The sequence below is a fragment of the Zophobas morio genome, unplaced genomic scaffold (genome assembly GCF_036711695.1).
Source record: "Zophobas morio isolate AGI-343-1 ecotype UQ-CSIRO unplaced genomic scaffold, CSIRO_AGI_Zmor_V1 ptg000014l, whole genome shotgun sequence".
Taxonomy (NCBI): domain Eukaryota; kingdom Metazoa; phylum Arthropoda; class Insecta; order Coleoptera; family Tenebrionidae; genus Zophobas; species Zophobas morio.
Genome location: NW_026972119.1, coordinates 20,584,292 through 20,603,718, shown reverse-complemented (window position 1 = coordinate 20,603,718; position 19,427 = coordinate 20,584,292). Strand labels below are relative to the sequence as shown.

Genomic DNA, 19,427 nt, shown 5'->3' with positions numbered 1-19,427 from the left:
TTAATGTTACATCTGAGAGAAAACAGATTAAAATCAATTCAAATTAATGAAATTTCAATAAATATTACAAAAGAAGGTTCAAATTATCAAAACTTGCAGATTTCGGAAATGTCAACACTTGTCCCTTTTTAACAACACAACCCTGTAATACACAATCTTAAAATGATGTATTTCCCACCAAATGAAGTACATATTAATTTACTTAGTTGTTGGAATTTTTCTTAGTAAAGCCCCCTTAAGTTATTTATATATTTTAAATCTGTTTTATTGCAAAGTACATCTTTAAATGTCGCCTAATCAGCTTAAATAAATACTAAAATCACATATCAGTATTTCTTATTACAACTTACGCTTTGCGTCATTAAATAAATACTAGTATTGCACAAATCGAACACTCGTAATTTCTCCATAATCCCTCCTTCACTCCATCGAGAAAGGCGACTGTGCATTAGTCTTCAAGAAATAATTACCTTTGGCACTTAAAGAAAGCACGTTAGCCACCACAGCAACACATAACCAACTCTTACCTATAATCTACATAAAAACCCATATTGGTTATAGGCAAATCAGCCCGACAATCTCCATCCAAATAATCCTGCCACGACTCACACGGCACAGACACGAACCCGTGCGGATTCACCACACTCTCGGCATAAAACTGATACGCCCTCCAGTGGCTGCAGAAAACTAGAACAAACCCAAATTAGTGTCTTCGCCAGCTACAAAAACCAGTACCGACTGAGCGCAAGGGTGTTATCAGGAGTCGTCCTTTTCACTTCGATTTTCGTGCATCCAGGCTGGGGCGAAATACCCTTGTTGGGCCAAAAATCCACGTGTCCCACGTTTCGCGGAAACCCGAAAATCCCGGCGTCGGTGTGGATGGCGTCCACGAATTCCGCGTCGCTGCTGTCCAGCCGGAGGTGTTTGGGCCACTTTTTGAAAAGGGGTCCCGCGGGATCCAGGCCCGTTATTCGAAAAACGCGGCCGCTTTTCACGTTGGCGCCGCACACTCCGGCCATTTGGGCGCCCAGGCTGAGGCCGATGAGGTGCAGGCTGGGGAGGTACATGCCTCGGGATACCAAGTAGTCGATGAGCTTGGCAGTGTATTGTCCTGTTTTTGTTTAAATAATTCTGGCTTAAATCCGTGACCCGATTTTTCGCTAAGTGATTAATTTTTTAGCACTTGACCAACTTACCCACAATTTCGGTATTTCGTGCCGCCGTGTAGTACCAAGGACCTGCTTCCAGTCTAGGGGCATTCAAAAGTATGATGTTATAACCACCTCGTTGTAAATACGCTGAAACCAAATAAATAACAGTTTGTTTACATTGAACTTGATTTTAGTTTTTTATAATGAGCGTAAAAGTAAGTGAAAGTTGCAACTACGCTGCGTTCTTGCCAAAGTGCAAGAGTGCATTGATTTACGAGAACTACCTACCTGTTTTAATGAGAGTGGCGCTCAAAGTACTGGAAGATTCGAAAAAAGCGTGAAAATAGAACACCGTGGGTTGGGAAAAATTGAAATGGGATTCGGCCAGAAGTTTGTCGTCGTCGATGATGAGGTTTTGGGGTTGCAGGGGATTGTGTCTGGAATAAAAACCAAAGAGAAGTTAAATGCTGTCAATTATCAAAAATCTACCGATATATGAATCTGGGACAATTTATCTTACAGTTTTTGTCTCCCGTTTCCGTCTTTCTGTCTGTCTGTCTGCCGTATGTCCGGATTCTTATTAGACAGATAATCTCCGAAACTACTGAAGCAATTGTCAAATTTTATATAGTATCATGCAAATCGTCAACAATTTTGACGTTGAAGTTTTTTATTTCTTTTTTATAAAATAAAAAAAGTCTATGTTTGTCGTACAGTTTTTTTGATGCATTTTTTTAATGTCACCCCATCTTTAAGATTATTTTTTTAAATTCCAGCGGATCCATATAGAAACCGTTGACTTTGAGATTTTTACAAAAAAAAAAATTAAAAAAACACTTCAACCTCAACATTGGACTGTTTTCATAAAAAAAAGATATTTATAATAAATTAAAAAATAAAATGTGGAGTAAAACGTACCATTTGACTTACTACTAATTTACCTCTTTTTTTTATTCCTGCACCTGTGATTCATGAATGCGTGTAGAGTTTTCACCCTAGACATCCAGATTTTTGAGGAAAAAATCAAAATTGTACAACATTTTATATTTTACCTTTTAAAATTGTAAAACCGAATGCTCCGAAAACTTGAAAGTTTTTTAAGATTATCATATGGTAAATTGTTAATCAAAATTTTTTCGTTGATGCCCTCCTAAAAAATGATGACGTCATTTTATAATTTTGCAGAACAAATGTTTCTCAAATTTTATAGAACTACATACTTCATGTATGTGTAATTTAGAATCTGTGTTGAGTTTTTATCCTTGACGTCAAGATTTTTGGGAAAAAATTCGATTTCTCGATTTCTCAATTTTTCGATTTTCAAATTTTCGATGTTGAAGTTTCGAGATTTTTCAATATGTATTTCGATTTTTTGATTTTTAGAGTTTTCGATTTTTCAAAATTTTGCGATTTTTTAAATCTTATACTTTTCCATTTTCCAATTTTTTTATTTTTCTGTTCGTTTTTGAATTTTCACATTTAGCCACATCTATTTCTCAATTTTTCGATTTTTCGACCTCTCCATCTTTTGGTGTTTCGATTTCTCGATTTTTCAATTTTTCGATCTCGATTTCTCAATTTTTCGATAATTAATTTTTTCGATTTTCAATTTTCTAATTTTTCAAAGTTTCAGTTTTGGGATTTATGTATTTAAATTTTTTGATTTTTCAATTTTTCAATTTTTGGCGTTTCTAAATTTTTGGATTTTTCGATTTCTCGATTAATCAATTTTTTAATTTTTCCATTTCTCGATTTCTCAATTTTTCGATTTTCAAATTTTCAATGTTTTTAGTTTTGGGAATTCTCAATGTTGGTATTTTTCAATATATACATATTTCAATTTTTAATTTTTAGAGTTTTCGACTTTTCACTTATTCGATTTTTCAAGATTTTGCGATTTTTTAAATCTTACGCTTTTCCATTTTCCAATTTTTTGATTTTTCTATTCGTTGATGTTTTGATTTCTGCATTTTGTAAATTTTCAATTATTCCAATTTTTAAATTTTAGATTTTTCACTTTTTTAATGTTTCGATTTTTTGCATTTTCTTTCGTTTTTGAATTTTTCGATTTTTCAATTTTTCGGAATTAATTTTTCAATTTTCCGATATTTCGATTTTTCGATTTTCGATTTCAGGGTTTTCTTCCGGTTTTTGGCTTTCTCGTTTTTGAATTTTTCGGTTTTTCAATTTTTCGGAATTAATTTTTGGATGTCTCGATTTTTTTAATTTTTGATTTTTCTAAATATTTGCATTTTTCGATTTCACGATTTCTCAATTTTTCGATTTTCAATGTTTAAGTTTTGGGATTTTTCACTATTATGTATCTCGATTTTTAATTTTTAAATTTTTCGACTTTGTTTTTTTGATTTTTTACTTATTCGATTTTTTAAATTTTCCAATTTTTCATTTTTCTATTCGTTGATGTTTTGATTTCTCGATTTTGCAAATTTTTAAATTTTCGAATTTTTAAATTTTAGATTTTTCATTTTTTGTTGTTTCGATTTCTCAGTCTTTCGATTTTTTGCATTTTCTTTCGTTGTGAATTTTTCGAAATTAATTTTTCAATTTTCCGATATTTCGATTTTTCGATTTTTGATTTCAGGGTTTTCTTTCGGTTTTTCGCTTTCTCGTTTTTGGATTTTTCGGTTTTTCAATTTTTCGGAATTAATTTTTGGATGTCTCGATTTTTTTAATTTTTGATTTTTCTGAATATTTGCATTTTTCGATTTCACGATTTCTCAATTTTTCGATTTTCAATGTTTAAGTTTTGGGATTTTTCACTATTATGTATCTCGATTTTTAATTTTTAGATTTTTCGACTTTGTTTTTTTGATTTTTACTTATTCGATTTTTTAAATTTTCCAATTTTTCATTTTTCTATTCGTTGATGTTTTGATTTCTCGATTTTGCAAATTTTTAAATTTTCGAATTTTTAAATTTTAGATTTTTCATTTTTTGTTGTTTCGATTTCTCAGTCTTTCGATTTTTTGCATTTTCTTTCGTTGTGAATTTTTCGGAATTAATTTTTCAATTTTCCGATATTTCGATTTTTCGATTTTTGATTTCAGGGTTTTCTTTCGGTTTTTCGCTTTCTCGTTTTTGGATTTTTCGGTTTTTCAATTTTTCGGAATTAATTTTTGGATGTCTCGATTTTTTTAATTTTTGATTTTTCTGAATATTTGCATTTTTCGATTTCACGATTTCTCAATTTTTCGATTTTCAATGTTTAAGTTTTGGGATTTTTCACTATTATGTATCTCGATTTTTAATTTTTAGATTTTTCGACTTTGTTTTTTTGATTTTTTACTTATTCGATTTTTAAAATTTTCCAATTTTTCATTTTTCTATTCGTTGATGTTTTGATTTCTCGATTTTGCAAATTTTCAATTTTTCGAATATTTAAATTTTAGATTTTTCACTTTTTTGTTGTTTCACAATTTCTCAATCTTTCGATTTTTTTGCCTTTTTCTTTCGTTTTTGGATTTTTCGATTTTTCAATTTTTCAGAATTAATTTTTCAATGTTCCGGTATTTCGATTTTCGATTAAGGGTTTTCTTCCGACTTTTCGCCTTCTCGGCTTTGGATTTTTCGATTTTTCAATTTTTCGGAATTAATTTTTCGATGTTTCGATTTTTCACTTTTTGGTTTATCGTTTTTTTAAGTTAAAATTTTTCAATTTTGAATTTTCCCATGTTTCAATTTTTAGCCCCTTCCATTTCTCAATTTTTCGATTTTCCAACTTCTCGTTTTTTTGATGTTTCGATTTCGCGATTTTTCAATTTTTCGATTTCGATTTCTCAATTTTTCGATAATTCATTTTTTCGATTTTCCAATTTATCAACGTTTTAGTTTTGGGATTTATGTAGGATTTCAATTTTTCGATTTTTTAATTTTTCAGTTGTTGGCGTTTCTAAATTTTTGGATTTTTCGATTTCTCTATTTTTTGATTAATGGATTTTTTAATTTTTCGACTTATTCATTTTTCGCCTTTCCGATTTCTCGATTTCTCAGTTTTTCGATTTTCAAATTTTTAATGTTTAAGTTTTGGAATTTTCAATATCTACATATTTCGATTTTTAATTTTTAGATTTTTCGACTTTTCAAAATTTTGCATTTTTTAACTCATACACTTTTCCATTTTTCAATTTTTTGATTTTTTAATTCGTTGATGTTTTGATTTCTCGATTTTGTAAATTGTCAATTTTTCGAAGTTTTAAATTTTAGATTTTGCACTTTCTTGTTGTTTCGATTTCTCAAACTTTCGACTTTTTGCTTTTCTCGGAACGAATTTTTCAATTTTCTGATATTTCGATTTTTCAATTTTCAATTTAACGGTTTTCTTTCGATTTCTGGCCTTCCCGTTTTTGGATTTCCTGGTTTTTCAATTTTTCGGAATTAATTTTTCAATTTAGCGATGTTTCGATTTTTCACTTTTTCGTTTGTTTGTTTTTAGACAAAATTTTTCAATATCAAATTTTCCCATTTTTCGATTTTTAGCCACATCCATTTCTCAATTTTTCGATTTCTCGATCTTTTGATATTTCGATTTCGCGATTTCTCAATTTTTTTATTTCGATTTCTCGAATTCTCAATTTTGCGATAATTCACTTTTTCGATTTTTCAATTTTCCAATATTTTAACATTTCACTTTAGGGATTTATGAATTTAAATTTTTCGATTTTTCAATTTCTTGATTAATGGATTTTTTAATTTTTCGACTTATCGATTTTTCGTCTTTCCAATTTCTCGATTTCTCAATTTTTCGATTCTCAAATTTTCAATGTTTAAGTTTTGGGATTTTTCAATATAATATATCTCGATTTTTAATTTTTAGATTTTTCGACTTCTGTTTTTTTTTTAATTTTTTACTTATTCGATTTTTCAAAATTTTGCGATTTTGTGCATCTTACGCTATTTCATTTTTTCAGTTTTTTGATTTTTCGATTCGTTGATGTTCTGATTTCTCGATTTTGTAAATTTTCAGTTTTGCGAAATTTTAAATTTTTGATTTTCACTTTTTTGTTGTTTCGAATTCTCAATCTTTCGATTTTTTGTCTTTTTCTTTCGTTTTTAGATTTTTCAATTTTTTAATTTTTCGGAATTAATTTTTCAATTTTCCAGTATTTCGATTTTTCGATTTTCGCCGTCTCGGTTTTGGATTTTCCACTTTTTCAATTTTTCGTATTTAATTTTTCATTTTTTGATGTTTCGATTTTTCACTTTTTGGTTTATCGATTTTTTTTAGTTAAAATTTTTCAATTTTGAGTTTTCCCATTTTTCGAATTTCAACCAATTCTATTTCTCAATTTTTCGATGTTTCGATTTAGCGATTTTTCAATTTTTCTATTTCGATTTCTCGATTTCTCATTTTTTCGATAATTCATTTTTTCGATTTTTCAATTTTCCAATTTATCAACGTATTAGTTTTGGGATTTATGTAGGATTTAAATTTTTCGATTTTTCAATTTTTCAATGTTTGGCGTTTCTAAATTTTTGCATTTTTCGATTTCTCAGATTTTTAATTTTGTGACTTATGGATTTTTCGTCTTTCTGATTTTTCGGTTTCTCAGTTTTTCGATTTCAAATTTTCAGTGTGTAAGTTTTGGGATTTTTCAATATATATTTCGATTTTTAATTTTTAGATTTTTCGACTGTTATTTTTTTATTTTTTACTTATTCGATTTTTCAAAATTTTGCGATTTTTTAAATCTTACACTTTTCCATTTTTCAATTTTTTGATATTTCGATTCGTTGATGTTTTGATTTCTCGATTTTGTAAATTTTCAATTTTTCGAATTTTTAAATTTTAGATTTTTCACTTTTTTGTTTCGATTTCTCAGTCTTTCGATTTTTTGCCTTTTCATTTTTAGATTTTTCCATTTATCAATTTTTCCGAATTAATTTTTCAGTTTTTCGATATTTCGATTTTTCAATTTTCCGATTTATTGGGTTTTTTAAGTTTAAATTTTGCAATTTTGAATTTTCCCATTTTTCGGACTTTCGCTATTTCGATATCTCAATTGTTCGATTTTTCAATTTTTCGATATTTCGATTTCTCAGTTTTTCGATTTATTGGGTTTTTTAAGTTTAAATTTTGCAATTTAGAATTTTCCCATTTTTCGGTCTTTTACTATTTCGATATCTCAATTGTTCGATTTTCGACTTACAGATTTCTCAATTTTTCGAATATTCGTCTTTTCGATTATTCGAGTTTCCAATTTTTCGACGTTTCAGTTTCTGGATTTACGTATTTAAATTTTTCGATTTTTCAGTTTTTCAATTTTTGGCGTTTTTGGATATTTTCGAATTCTCAATTTCTCGATTAATCAATTTTTTAATTTCCCGATTTTTCGATTTCCCTGTAAGTTTCTGGGATTTTTCAAGATTTCGATTTTTAGGTTTTTAGATTTTTCGACTTTGTGTTTTTGATTTTTGACTTCTCGATTTTTGAAAATTTTGCGAATTTTGAAATCTTACATTTTTCAACATTTTCATCTATTCGATATTTTAATTTTTGGATATTTGGACTTCTTAGATTTTTAAAATTCTTGATTTTTCAATTTTTCGGTTTTGATTTCTCCTTCAAAAAAGAAACATCATATATTAAAAAATGGCTAGAAGCCCCTAAGGTTCTGTAAAATTCTTTCCAAATAAAGAACTCCACGGATCCTCGAGATTTTCAGAAGTATTTTAAAAAAACACAAGATCCCCCGAAGATTTTTTGTATTAAAAAAAAACACCAGGCCCAAGATTTTCTCTTTTAAACGCAAAAAATTGGTCTAAAGTCATTTAGACAGATCTTCCCTTGCCTCTGAAGTAACATATTTACAGTACATGCTTAACTTCAAATGTTTATATTTATACATCGAAAGAATGCGACAATTAAGCCTCTCCTCAAAACAGAGGAAACGATTAAAATTATTATCAATTAAGCTACAATGAAGTAAAACGTTCTGAATATTACTTTGATATAATCGATGTTATTATATGTCAATTTTTATTTTATCATTATTAAACATAGGCGGGCGCAACATTACTGTATTCTAACATTTTCGAGCCCCGGCGCCCTCCAAAAACCAGTGCTCGTATATTGGTATAAAATGTGATGATCTAAAAATGAGAAGGCGAAAAACGAAAGAAAACCGTTAAATCGGAAATTGAAAAATCGAAATATCGAAAAACTCAAAAATTAACTCCGAAAAATAGAAAAATCAAAAAATCTAAAAACGAGAGGGCTGTTTTTCAGTTTTGAGAAATATAATTGTACCGCAGTTATAACAACACAAAATAATTTGTGGGAAATTTTTAAAACTGTAAAATTGCAAATGAATTATAGATATCAAGTTTTACTGTTACTGGGACACTTGTAAATACACATAATTTTCACTCGCTGCACCAACTATAAAACAAGTTCATGCAACTGATATAGATCAACGAGAAATATTAATGACGTAATTCACTAATTGGGTGTGGAACATTACATTAGTAGACGTATTGTTCTGTTTTAAATAATAAATTCCGGGTTGTAATTTTTCAAACTAAAGCTACTAACTAGTATTTCTAAGAATAACGGATGCCGCTTATTGTTATTGATTATTTTCTTCCCTTAATTAATATTGTATTACCAGACGATTAATCAATTGTACAATCATCAGGATTCACTTTCCATAAAAAATATCAAGTCTAATAAAATTGTACGCCAGTCTTCTCGTAATACAATACAAAAAATCGATTTTAATTAAATAAATGTATACTAGAAATTAATTTAATGAGGTTGAGTTCATTCATTCAATTCTCATTAATTTTCATACGTCACCGTAACCTAAAGGTTCAATACGATATTTATTTTATGACATAACTGTTTCACACATTACCGATAAATTCCGGGTTGAATTAATTAATATTACCTAGTTTACATTAAAACTAGATCTCTACTGGTTACAAATAAAAAAACTTTTGTTTTATAACTTACGTATTGATTTTCAATTAGTATATGCGTTTGGAATTTTTGTTATATAAACTCTTTAATAAATACTTTTGTACAAAAAGCTTCTCTCAAACTAAAATTATACCACAGCAGATTATGTTAATTTTGTAAATGCAAACGATAAATTAGCGATTGTTCTGGGGGCTATACCACTAGGTACGTTGATTGCATAATAAATGTACAGTACTTCAAGTTAAAAGGAAATCAGTGTAAGAAAGTGTGAATTAAAGATAATTCCTAAATTACAGGTACTGAACGAAACTTGTAATTTAATGTAGTTTTTACAAACAAGATAAACACTTTTCCATTGCAAACCTTAAAATAATTTCTGAATAAAGAAACATTATGTATTTTTTGTCTCGTTCAAATTTTCTCGAGGCTTCATAATCCCTACAGAATGAAAAAGTAGGTCTCCCTTTTCCGTCTGCCTGTCGTCTGTTATCAGTTTTATTATATGGACAATTTCTGAAACTTTGCGATTATTGTTTTTTTGATAACCTCCCGCAGTTTTTTAAGTTGATCTTTCCAATTTTTCATTTTTGTTTCTGCACCTTTTCGATTAAGTATAAATTTTTCAGTTTTTCAATTTTCCAACTTTCGAATATTTCTATGTTTAGGTTTGCAATTTTTCGTTTCGGTTCTTTCATTTATTTATATTTCATTTTTTGCCAATTCTTAAATTTTGCAATTTTTCCATTCACAATTCTTTGAATTTTCATTTTTTTATATTTTCCAATTTTTCCATTCTTTAGTTGCTCATGTCTTAAAATTTTCGACTTGCAAGTTTCTGTTTCGGTTTCATATTTTTTTATTTTTTAATTTTTCGATTTTTCGATGTTTCATTTCTTCAATTATTCGATCTGCAATTTTCAATTTTGTATTTTCTTTATTGTTTTAAATTTTCGGTTTTTCAATGTTTTGATTTTATCTTTTTTTTCAATATGAAATTTTTCAATTTTTGGATTTTTCAATTTTTCACTTCCAATTTTCAATTTTTCATTGTCTTTACTCTTTTCAATTTTTTGATTTTTCATTTTTCCGGTTTGAATTTCTTCAATTATTCCTTTTTTGTTTCTTTGATTCTTAGATTTTGCAATTTTTCAGTTCATAATTGTTCGAGGTTCCAATTTTTTTTTTTATTATTCAATTTTTCGATTCTTCAGTTTTTCGTGTCTTAAAATTTTCAATTTGCAATTTTTTGTTTCCTTTCCATATTTTCGTTATTTTTACAATTTTTCGATTTTTTAATGTTATTTTATAATTTCTTGTCTATTCAATTTTTTTTTTCTTCAATTTTAAAATTTTTCAGTTTTTCGATTTTCTAACTTTTGGTTGCTTCAGTTTAGATTTTGCAATTTTTTAAATTCGAGTATCACGAGCTTTCAATTTTTAATTTTTCAATTTTTCGATTTTTCTGTTTCATTTCTTGAATTTTTCGATTTGCAATTTTCAGTTTTTTATTTTCTTCATTGTTTTAATTTTTCGGTTTTTCAATGTTCTGATTTTATAATTTTTTTTCGCTTCTTCAATTTTCCGATTTGACTTTTTTCAATTAATAATTTATTTCTTCTGTTCGTAGATTTTGCATTTTTTCAATTCATAATTGTTCAAGTATTTAATTTTTTTTTAATTATTCAATTTTTCGATTCTTCAGAGTCTCGTGTCTTAAATTTTTCGTTTCCGTTTTTTATTTACTTTATTTTTTTAATTTTTCGGTTTTTCAATGTTCTGATTATATAATTTTTCTCTTTTTTAATATGATTTTTTTTGTAAATTTTTCAAATTTTAGAAATTTTAATTTTTAAGTTTGTTTCGCGATTTTTCAATTTTTTAATTTTTCAATTTTTGATCTGTAATTTTTCCAGTTCTCATTTTAAATGTTTAATAATAATATTAATTTCTAAAATTTTCAATTTACGACTTTCGATTGTTTCATTTTTTTTTGTTTTAATTTTTTGATTTTTAATTTTTCCATTTAATTTTTCAGTGTTTAATTCTTCAGTATTTCGTTTTTTCGATGTTACAGCTTTTTACTTTACAACTTTGACGATTCTATAATTTTTTAATTTTAGAATTTTTGGGTTTTCCAATTTTTCTTCTGTCCGATTTTCGGTTTATTAATTTTTTCGATTTTTAAGTTTTTATGGATTTTCGATTTGCAAGTTTGAGATTTTCCAATTTTTCGATTTCTCATTTTTTTCGATTTTTAATTTTTCGATTTTCAACTTTTCGGATCAAAAAATGGAAAAATTGCAAAATTGTAAACTAAAAATCAAAAATGAGAAAACGAAACAGTATAAAACGAAAACTTTGAAAAATCTAAAAACTGAAAATCACGAACTTGAAAACTGGAAAACCGAAAAATTGGAAAATTGAAAGAGTAAAAATTGTGAAACTTAAATATCGAAAATGTGCAAAATTGGAAACACGAAATATTGAAAATTTAAAAAATCGAAAAATCGGACAATTGAGAAATTAAAAAATTGCAGAAATGAAAAATTTTAAAATTGAAAAATCGATGAATCGAAAAAACGATGATTGAAAATTTGAAAAATTATAAAATCTAAAGAAACATAATAAAAATCAAAAAACGAAAAATTGTGATTCAAAATCGAGAAAATAGAAATTAAAAAAACGGGAAAATGAAAAATAAAAATCAAAAACTAAAAAAATTGAGAAACTGAAAGATCGAAAAAATAAAAAATTGTAATAAGGAATGTTCATTTTATAAAGCGGACACTGAAAAATTGCTACTAATTCGAGTACTTTGGGCTAATTTAATTTTTTTTGTTATAAAAATGTTTAACAATGTTAAATGAAATAATTATTCTTATTCTCTAATCAATTATATTCAGAAACTATAAAATTTTCTAACTATTACGCGAATACCGCGAATCACTGTTTGCACAGGTTTGTTTATGATTTTCTTCGTAGCAGGAGGCCACATTTTTTTAAATTCTCCAAGTCATGATGTTGTTCGGCCATCTTTTCTTAACACTGCTTTCATATTTGCCCATTATCGCTCAAGTGGACGAAGCTCAGGACAGTTGGGTGGTTTATCTTCCTTTTTTAAAAACTGTACATTATTGGCATTAAGAAGCTCCTGAGTGGCACCAGCGTAGTGAACTGAAGCCAAATCTGGCCAAAACAATGGAGGGTTATGATGTTTGCAATAAACAGGCGATAATCGCGTTTTTATACATTCTTTCCTGTAATCATCGCCCCCAATTGCTCCAATCGTAAAAAAAAAAACTAAAACTTTTTAGCCCACAAGAACAAATCGGTTGCCACTCTAAGACTTTTTTCCCAAACTTTTCAATTTTTTTTTGTTTTCATGTCATCGAGGACATCTTCCCCTACGACTGCATTATAAAACTGGGAGCCGGGTAGTGTATTGCAGTCCATTTTAACCTTCGTTTCGTTGTCCATCAAAACACAACGATTTTTGTTCCTGACCAAAATTGTTTATAACTTCCTGCTTTTTTTTTAAACTGTATGCGCTGCTTTTCGCTTCTTTTTGGGATTTTTTGCTTTAATACGTTCTAATGTTATTCCGAGTCTTTATATTTTGTACAGTACTTACGGTAACACCTTGCTTCTTCGGTATTTCCCGCACAGACATACATTTCGTTAATTTTACCAGTTTAATGATGTCTTCCTCAATATTTTCGTTAAGCGGGCCTTTTCTCGGTCTGGATTTGAGCAAATCTTCTAAATTATTAAACTCCCCAAACTTTTTGATTATTTGGAACACTGCTGATTTTGAACATTTAATTATTATTTTAGTCAGTCCCCCCAACGGAAATTTTTCGTAGCAGCACTTTTGCAAAGATAATTTTCTTGCCCCAATGGCGATTCGCTTCATTTTAAAAAGAAATAACGTTATTTTGAAAACAAAAATGGCATTTAATAGATACAACTTAAAGCTTTCATATATAAAAACTAGAATAATTTAGATTAAAAATTAGAAAAGTGGCGTTACTTTAAAGGTGTCCGTTTAATAAAATGAACACTCCTTATAGAAAAATTGAAGAAATGAAAAAACGAAAAATCGAAAAATTAAAAATTGAGAAAAAAAATTTTTAAAAATAAAGAAAATGAAAACGTAAAACTGAAATCAAAAAATGATTAAATTGAAGAATAACAAAAAACGAAAAATTATAAATCAAGAGCTTGAAAATTGTAGAACCGTAAAATTGAAAAATCGAAAGATTAAAAACTGAGAAACTTGAAAAAAGAAAAAGTCCAAATTGAAATCAGGAAATATTGAAAATTAAAGGAAACGGAAAATGGGATAATGAAAAATTCAAAAATTGTAGAAATGAGACATTTTAAAATTCGAAAATCGGCGAACTGAAAAATTGGAGATTGGAAGTGGAAAAATTGAATAAAAAACAAATTACAAAATCTAAAGAAACGTCAAAAAAAAAATCAAAAATACAAAAATTGTGCAACAAAATCGAGAAAATAAAAATTAAAAAACGGGAAAATGACAAATAAAAAGTAAGAACTTAAAAAATTGAGGAAATTAAAAATTGAAAAGTTGAAAAATCAAAAATTTAGGAACTGAAAGATCGAAAAAATTAAAACTTGTTCTATCGAAAAATTGAAGAAACGAAAAAACGAAAGATCGAAAAATTAAAAATCGAGAAACTACATAATCGAAAAACGAAAAATTAAAGATTTTAAAAAATAAAGAAAATGCAAAAACTGTGAAATCCAAAAATGCTAACTTTAAGAATAAGAAAACACGAAAAATTATAAATCAAGAACTTGAAAATTGAAGAACGGAAAAATTGAAAAATCGAAAGATTAAAAATTGAGAAACTTAAAATTGAAAAAGTCCAGAATGAAAACACGAAATATTGAAAATTAAAAAATTGGAAAATTGGATAATTGAGAAATTCAAAAATTGCAGAAAGGAAAAATTCTGAAATTGAAAAATCGAAGAATTGAGAAATCAAAGATTGTAAGGTTTGAAAAATTGAATAAACGAAAAATTGCAAAATCTAAAGAAGCATAAAAAATCTAAAAAGCGAAAAATTGTAAAACAAAATCCAGAAAATAAAAATTAAAAAAACCGGAAAAATGAAAAATAAAAATCAAGAACTTAAAACACTGAGCAAACTAAAAATTGAAAAATCAGGCATTGAGAAACTAAAAGATCGAAAAAATGAAAAATTGTACCTAACATCGAAAAATTGCAGAGACGAAAAAACGAAAAATGGAAAAATTAAAAATTGAGAAACTAAAAATCGAAAAACGAAAAATCAAAAACTAGAAAAAAAAGAAAAAGAAAACGTAAATCAATAAAAAACTGATAAAATTGAAGGATAAGAAAAAACGAAAAATTATAGATTGAAAATTGAAGAACCGAAAAATTGAAAAATCGAAAGTCCAGATTGACAACGAAATATTGAAAATGAAAGAAAACGGAAAACGGGATAATTGGGAAATTCAAAAATTGAAGAAATGAAAAATTTAAAGATTGAAAAATCGAGGAATTGAAAAATCAAAAATTGAAAGCTTGAAAAATTGAAAAAACGAAAAATTATAAAATCTAAAGGAACATCGAAAAAGTGAAGGACATCGAAAATTATAGATCAAGAACTTGAAAATTGAAGGCATGAAAAATTGAAAAATCGAAAGATTAAAAATTGAGAAACTTAAAAATCGAAAATATATTAAATTGAAAAGACGAAATAATGAAATCGGATAATTGAGAAATTCAAATATTGCAGAACAAAAAAATTTTTAAATTGGAAAATCGAAGAATTGGAAAATCAGAGATTGAAAGTTCGAAAAATTGAATAAACGTAAAATTATAGAAACATTGAAAAAATAATGAAAATCAAAAAACGAAAAATTGTAATGATATAAAATAGAGAAAATAAAATTAAAAAAAAGGGAAAATGAAAAATTAAAATCTAGAACTCGAGGAACTGATGAGGAAACAAAAAATTGAAAGATTGAAAAATCAAAAATTGGGAAACCGAAAAGTTGAAAAATAAAAAGTTGTAATATCGAAAATTTGAAGAAACAAAAAATTGAAAAATAGAGAAATTACAGATTGAAAAACTAAAAAATCGAAAATCGAAAAATCGAAAAATTGAAAAAATAAAATTGTTAAATCAAAAAGTGATAAAATCGAAGAATAAAAAAATTGAAAAATTAAAAATCGAAAAAATGAAAAATTATTAATTAAGAATTCGAAATCATTGAAGAAACGAAAAATTGAAAAATTTGGAAGGCGAGAAATTAAAAAATTGAAAAAATTAAAGTTGAAAAAACGAAAAATTGTGATAATCCAAAAACTGGTCGAAGGTAAATAAATCTAGATTTTTCGAAAAATTATATGTAAAATTCTGTGATGACGTCATTTTTTCGGGTAAATGGAGTGAGTCGTTTTTGATTGAGTCAATAAAATAAATTGCCTGATTTATTAAAAATATGGTTGATCTCGAATTATAAACTAGTGTCACATGTCAGATGAGCACGGCATAATTAGGATTCAACCGTAAAACCAATGAAAATCGCCATTCATCTAATTAATCTGTTTGAGATCACATACTCTTCAGGGCGGTGAATTTTATAGTCCCACTACTGTAAATTTCGAAAGTCGTAAAAGATACAAAAGATACAAAATTTCGAAAGTCGTAAAAGATACAAAGTTGTTTAAAAAGAAAAAATGACATCATAAGTTTTGGACGAAAATAAACGAATAGATTTGTGTTAAAGCGTTTGATAGTGTATTTTTCAAGACAAATTTTGTCATAAATTTTGAAAATGTTTAAAAAATTTTGGATGCCGAAGGTAATAAAAAGTGTGGATACTGTATAAACTATAAAAGAAATTTGGAAATTTATCATCATCATATTTAATTTGCTATTAAATTATATCTACTTTCGGAAAAATTGTAATTTTTTCAGGACGAATTATTAAAAATTATTTGACTCGTTTAACATGAAAGACGCTTTCGAGTCTCCGCTATCTACTACTAACAACTTTCTTACTTACACCGTATACAGCTGAAACGCGATGTCCCTAATCGGATCGATTTTATGGCATTTATGCTTATTGATCGGAAAAAGCTGGAGAATAGCATCGTCCACGCTGATTCTAGGGGGACCTAAAACACAACTTTCCCATTTTAGAAAAAATGCAAATACGGACATTTCCTGATACGATTCAATCGTAACAGGTGAAATGCGATGCGGAATCAGGAAGATTTAACAAAACAGGAACAAAACAATTTTATTAATTAATAACCACTACGTAACTCACCCGGCAGGGCACTCAACAAACACACGAACAAAAAATCGGAAACAGCCATGTTGTGCTGGGTCAAAACGCTGTTTGAACTGTGCAGACCCGGCAAACGAATGTTGGGGTCTTGGGCATGGAGCGGGGTAAATGGAAAAAGCGCATTTTTTACAGACAAATAGCCTTTTCGTGCTTGGGCTTTTTTTAGACGTGGTCACGGTTTCATAACTTTGTCTTGGTGCAGGGCATTTAGTGCGAGTTCAGGTGAATTAGAAAATTGAAAAAACGCCGCTGTTACGATATTATTTAATGCGTCGGGTATCTAGGACGGTCGGTAATTAGTGGCGAGGTTTTGAGCAATTTGCGAGGATGTCGAGTGTGGTAAAAAAAAATTGTATTTTTGATCACCTTCTTTTTAGCTTTTTGGTGAAATTTTTCATCACGTATATTTAAAAATCAATACCTCTGGTATTGATGGAAATTTCGTAACGCAATTTTCACCACTGTTTTCAGCTTACAGAACTCTACATTATTTCTTTATTTACGTTGACGATTTTTTTTGTCCGAAATAATGCCTAGAGCTTTGTAAGTTGAACATAGTGGTGAAAATTGCGTTTCGAAATTTCCATAAATAAGTGAGATATTGAATTTTAAAAACACGTGACAAAAAATTTCAGCAAAACTTTAAAAATAATGATGGTAAACTATTTAAAAAAAAACTGCCGATGTGTTATGTAAAGTGACTTATGAATAATTTATTTTTAAAATTTCATAGCAAGGAAATATTGTTTTTTATCTCTGAAAGTATAAAAACGATTGCTCTAAAATTTTCCACACACTTTAAGGTTACCATGAAAATGGAAAATCGTTAATCAGAATCCATCTCTTCGTCCCTTCCAAACACTTGCTGACGTCACTTCAAAATTTTGTTACCTAAATCTCGTTCGAAATTTATAGTGTGACATGCATTTGGTTTAGTAATATTTAAAAATATGTTTCTATTAACAGATCGGATAATTTAATTAACGGAGGCATCGCAGCATAAATTTTCTTTTTAAATAGATAACAATTTCTCTTCATTATTAAGTCAGTATTCAAAAATGGCGTACATTACATAGGTGAAAAATGTTTTCAGATGAATGCTTCGCTTGTTTCTCGGGTTCATTTATTTTTAGCATAATTATTGCAGTGTTCTGATGTAAAAAAAAACAAGTTTTGAATAGAATGACATTTTCACTTTCGAACCATTTTTTTTTTTTTTTAACAAATTGATGAACATTACCAGTGTAGATATCAACCGTAATCTCAGAAATGGTTTTTCTCGAAATATTTATTTTATTTACTCTTATTAATCCATGTTTAACTTCGAGTGTTTATGTTTATCCTTCGAAAGAATGCGATTATAAGAATGTTCCCATTGATTTGATTGATTTTCTCTCCTTAAACTAGAAGAGAGGACTACTTAATTAATTAAATTACAATGGAACAAAATGGTTCGACAGACGGACGAACAGACAGACAGACGAACGGATAGACAGACAAACGACAAACAGACTGAAACGAAAGACTGTTTTTTTTCTAGAGGTCATGAAACGTCGAGAAAACATAAAAGTGGCAAGTTGTCCGATCGACTCGACTGCTATACTTCCTTGGTTGTGAAAATCAAAAAATGATAATCGAGAAGTCGAAAACTCCAGAAAACCAAAATCAAAAATCATAAATAAAAAAAAAAAACGAAAAATTGAAAACTCGGAAAATCAAAAAGTCAAGTCGAAATATTCGGAAATTAAAAAATCAAATCGAATATTCGAATAGTCGAAAAAATGAAAAATCGAGATTTCAAAAAACCAAAAAATCAAAATGAAAATTCAAAAACCCAGAAATCGAGAAATCGAAAAATGCAGAATCAAAAAATTGAAAAATTGGGAAATCAAGAACTCGGGGATTCGAGAATACAGAACCAAATAATTTTTCTAATTCTAAAATTTTCAGCATAATAAAGAATAATTTTAAAAATCAGAAAATGGAAAATCGAGAAATCAAAAAATATGAAAAAGCGTCAAAATCAAAATTGAGAAAATCGAAAAATTGAGAATTCGAAAAATCGAAAAATCAAAATGAAAATTCGAAAATCGAGAAATCGAGAAATTGAAAATCAAGAGATCGAAAAATCAAAATATGGAAAATTGAATAATGGAAGAATCGAAAATTCGAGAAAATTAAAAATCGAAAATCAAAATCAAAACAAGGAAAAATTGAGAATTCAGAAAATCAAAAAATCACATCGAAAATTCGAACAGTCGAAAAATGGAAAAATTGAGAAGTCGAAAACTCGACGATTCGAGAAACTGAGAATTCGAGAAATCGAAAAGTGCGGAACCAAAAATTTGAGAAATCGAGAAATTGGGAAATAGAAATGGAGAAATTGAAAAATCGAGAAAATTAGAATTCGGGATCTCGAAAAATCGAAACATCGAAAAACCGAAAAATCGAACGATCGAAAAAACGAGAAATTTAGACTTTGAAAAGTCAAAAAACCAAAAATTTTAAAAATCTGAAAATGGAAATTCGAGAAATCGAGAAATTTAAAACTCGGAGCAGTGAAAAATCAAAAAACCAAAAAATTCGAAAAATCTAGAAATCGGGGAAACGAGAAATCGAAAAACCCAAAAATCAAAATGAAAATTCGAAAAATCGAAAAATTGAAAAATGCAGAATCAAAAAATTGAAAAATTTGGAAGTCAAGAACTCGGGAATTCGAGAAACTGAGAATAGGAAAAATCGAAAAACACAGAACCAAATAATCTTTCTAATTCGAAAATGTTCAGCATAATAAAGAAAAATTTTAAAAATCTGAAAATGGAAAATCGAGAAATTTAAAACTCGGAAAATGAAAAATCAAAACATTGAGATTTTGAAACATCGAGAAATCAAAAAATACGAAAAAGCGACAAAATCAAAATTGAGAAAATCGAAAAATTGAGAATTCGAAAAATCGAAAAATCAAAATGAAAATTCGAAAATCG

At 27.8% G+C, this 19,427-nt stretch overlaps 1 protein-coding gene across 2 annotated transcripts; it reads right to left on the bottom strand.

Annotated features, from left to right (window-relative positions):
• Positions 1 to 16,483, bottom strand: LOC135129021 (inactive pancreatic lipase-related protein 1-like). Of its 2 annotated transcripts, none has more exons than XM_064056107.1 (7): positions 16,423 to 16,483; positions 16,156 to 16,267; positions 1,440 to 1,588; positions 1,197 to 1,298; positions 740 to 1,111; positions 528 to 687; positions 1 to 478 (listed from the first exon to the last, which is right to left on the bottom strand). In XM_064056107.1, the coding sequence occupies exons 1-7, from the start codon at positions 16,469 to 16,471 to the stop codon at positions 421 to 423; spliced, it is 1,002 nt and encodes a 333-aa protein (XP_063912177.1). In that variant the 5' UTR covers positions 16,472 to 16,483; the 3' UTR covers positions 1 to 420. The 2 variants fall into 2 exon arrangements, with proteins under 2 accessions (XP_063912177.1, XP_063912178.1); XM_064056108.1 differs by having other exon boundaries at positions 419 to 470.
• Positions 16,484 to 19,427: the final 2,944 nt, after the last annotated feature.

What these genes read in the sequence shown, in the direction of transcription:
- LOC135129021 (XM_064056107.1), bottom strand. Translation starts at nt 16,471, where the DNA reads ATGGCTGTTTCCGATTTTTTGTTCGTGTGTTTGTTGAGTGCCCTGCCG. An exon ending in GCGTTTCAGCTGTATACGGT is followed by an intron (nt 1,589 to 16,155) that starts GTAAGTAAGAAA and finishes TTTTTATTCCAG; the next exon opens with ACACAATCCCCTGCAACCCC. An exon ending in TGATAACACCCTTGCGCTCA is followed by an intron (nt 688 to 739) that starts GTCGGTACTGGT and finishes GGTTTGTTCTAG; the next exon opens with TTTTCTGCAGCCACTGGAGG.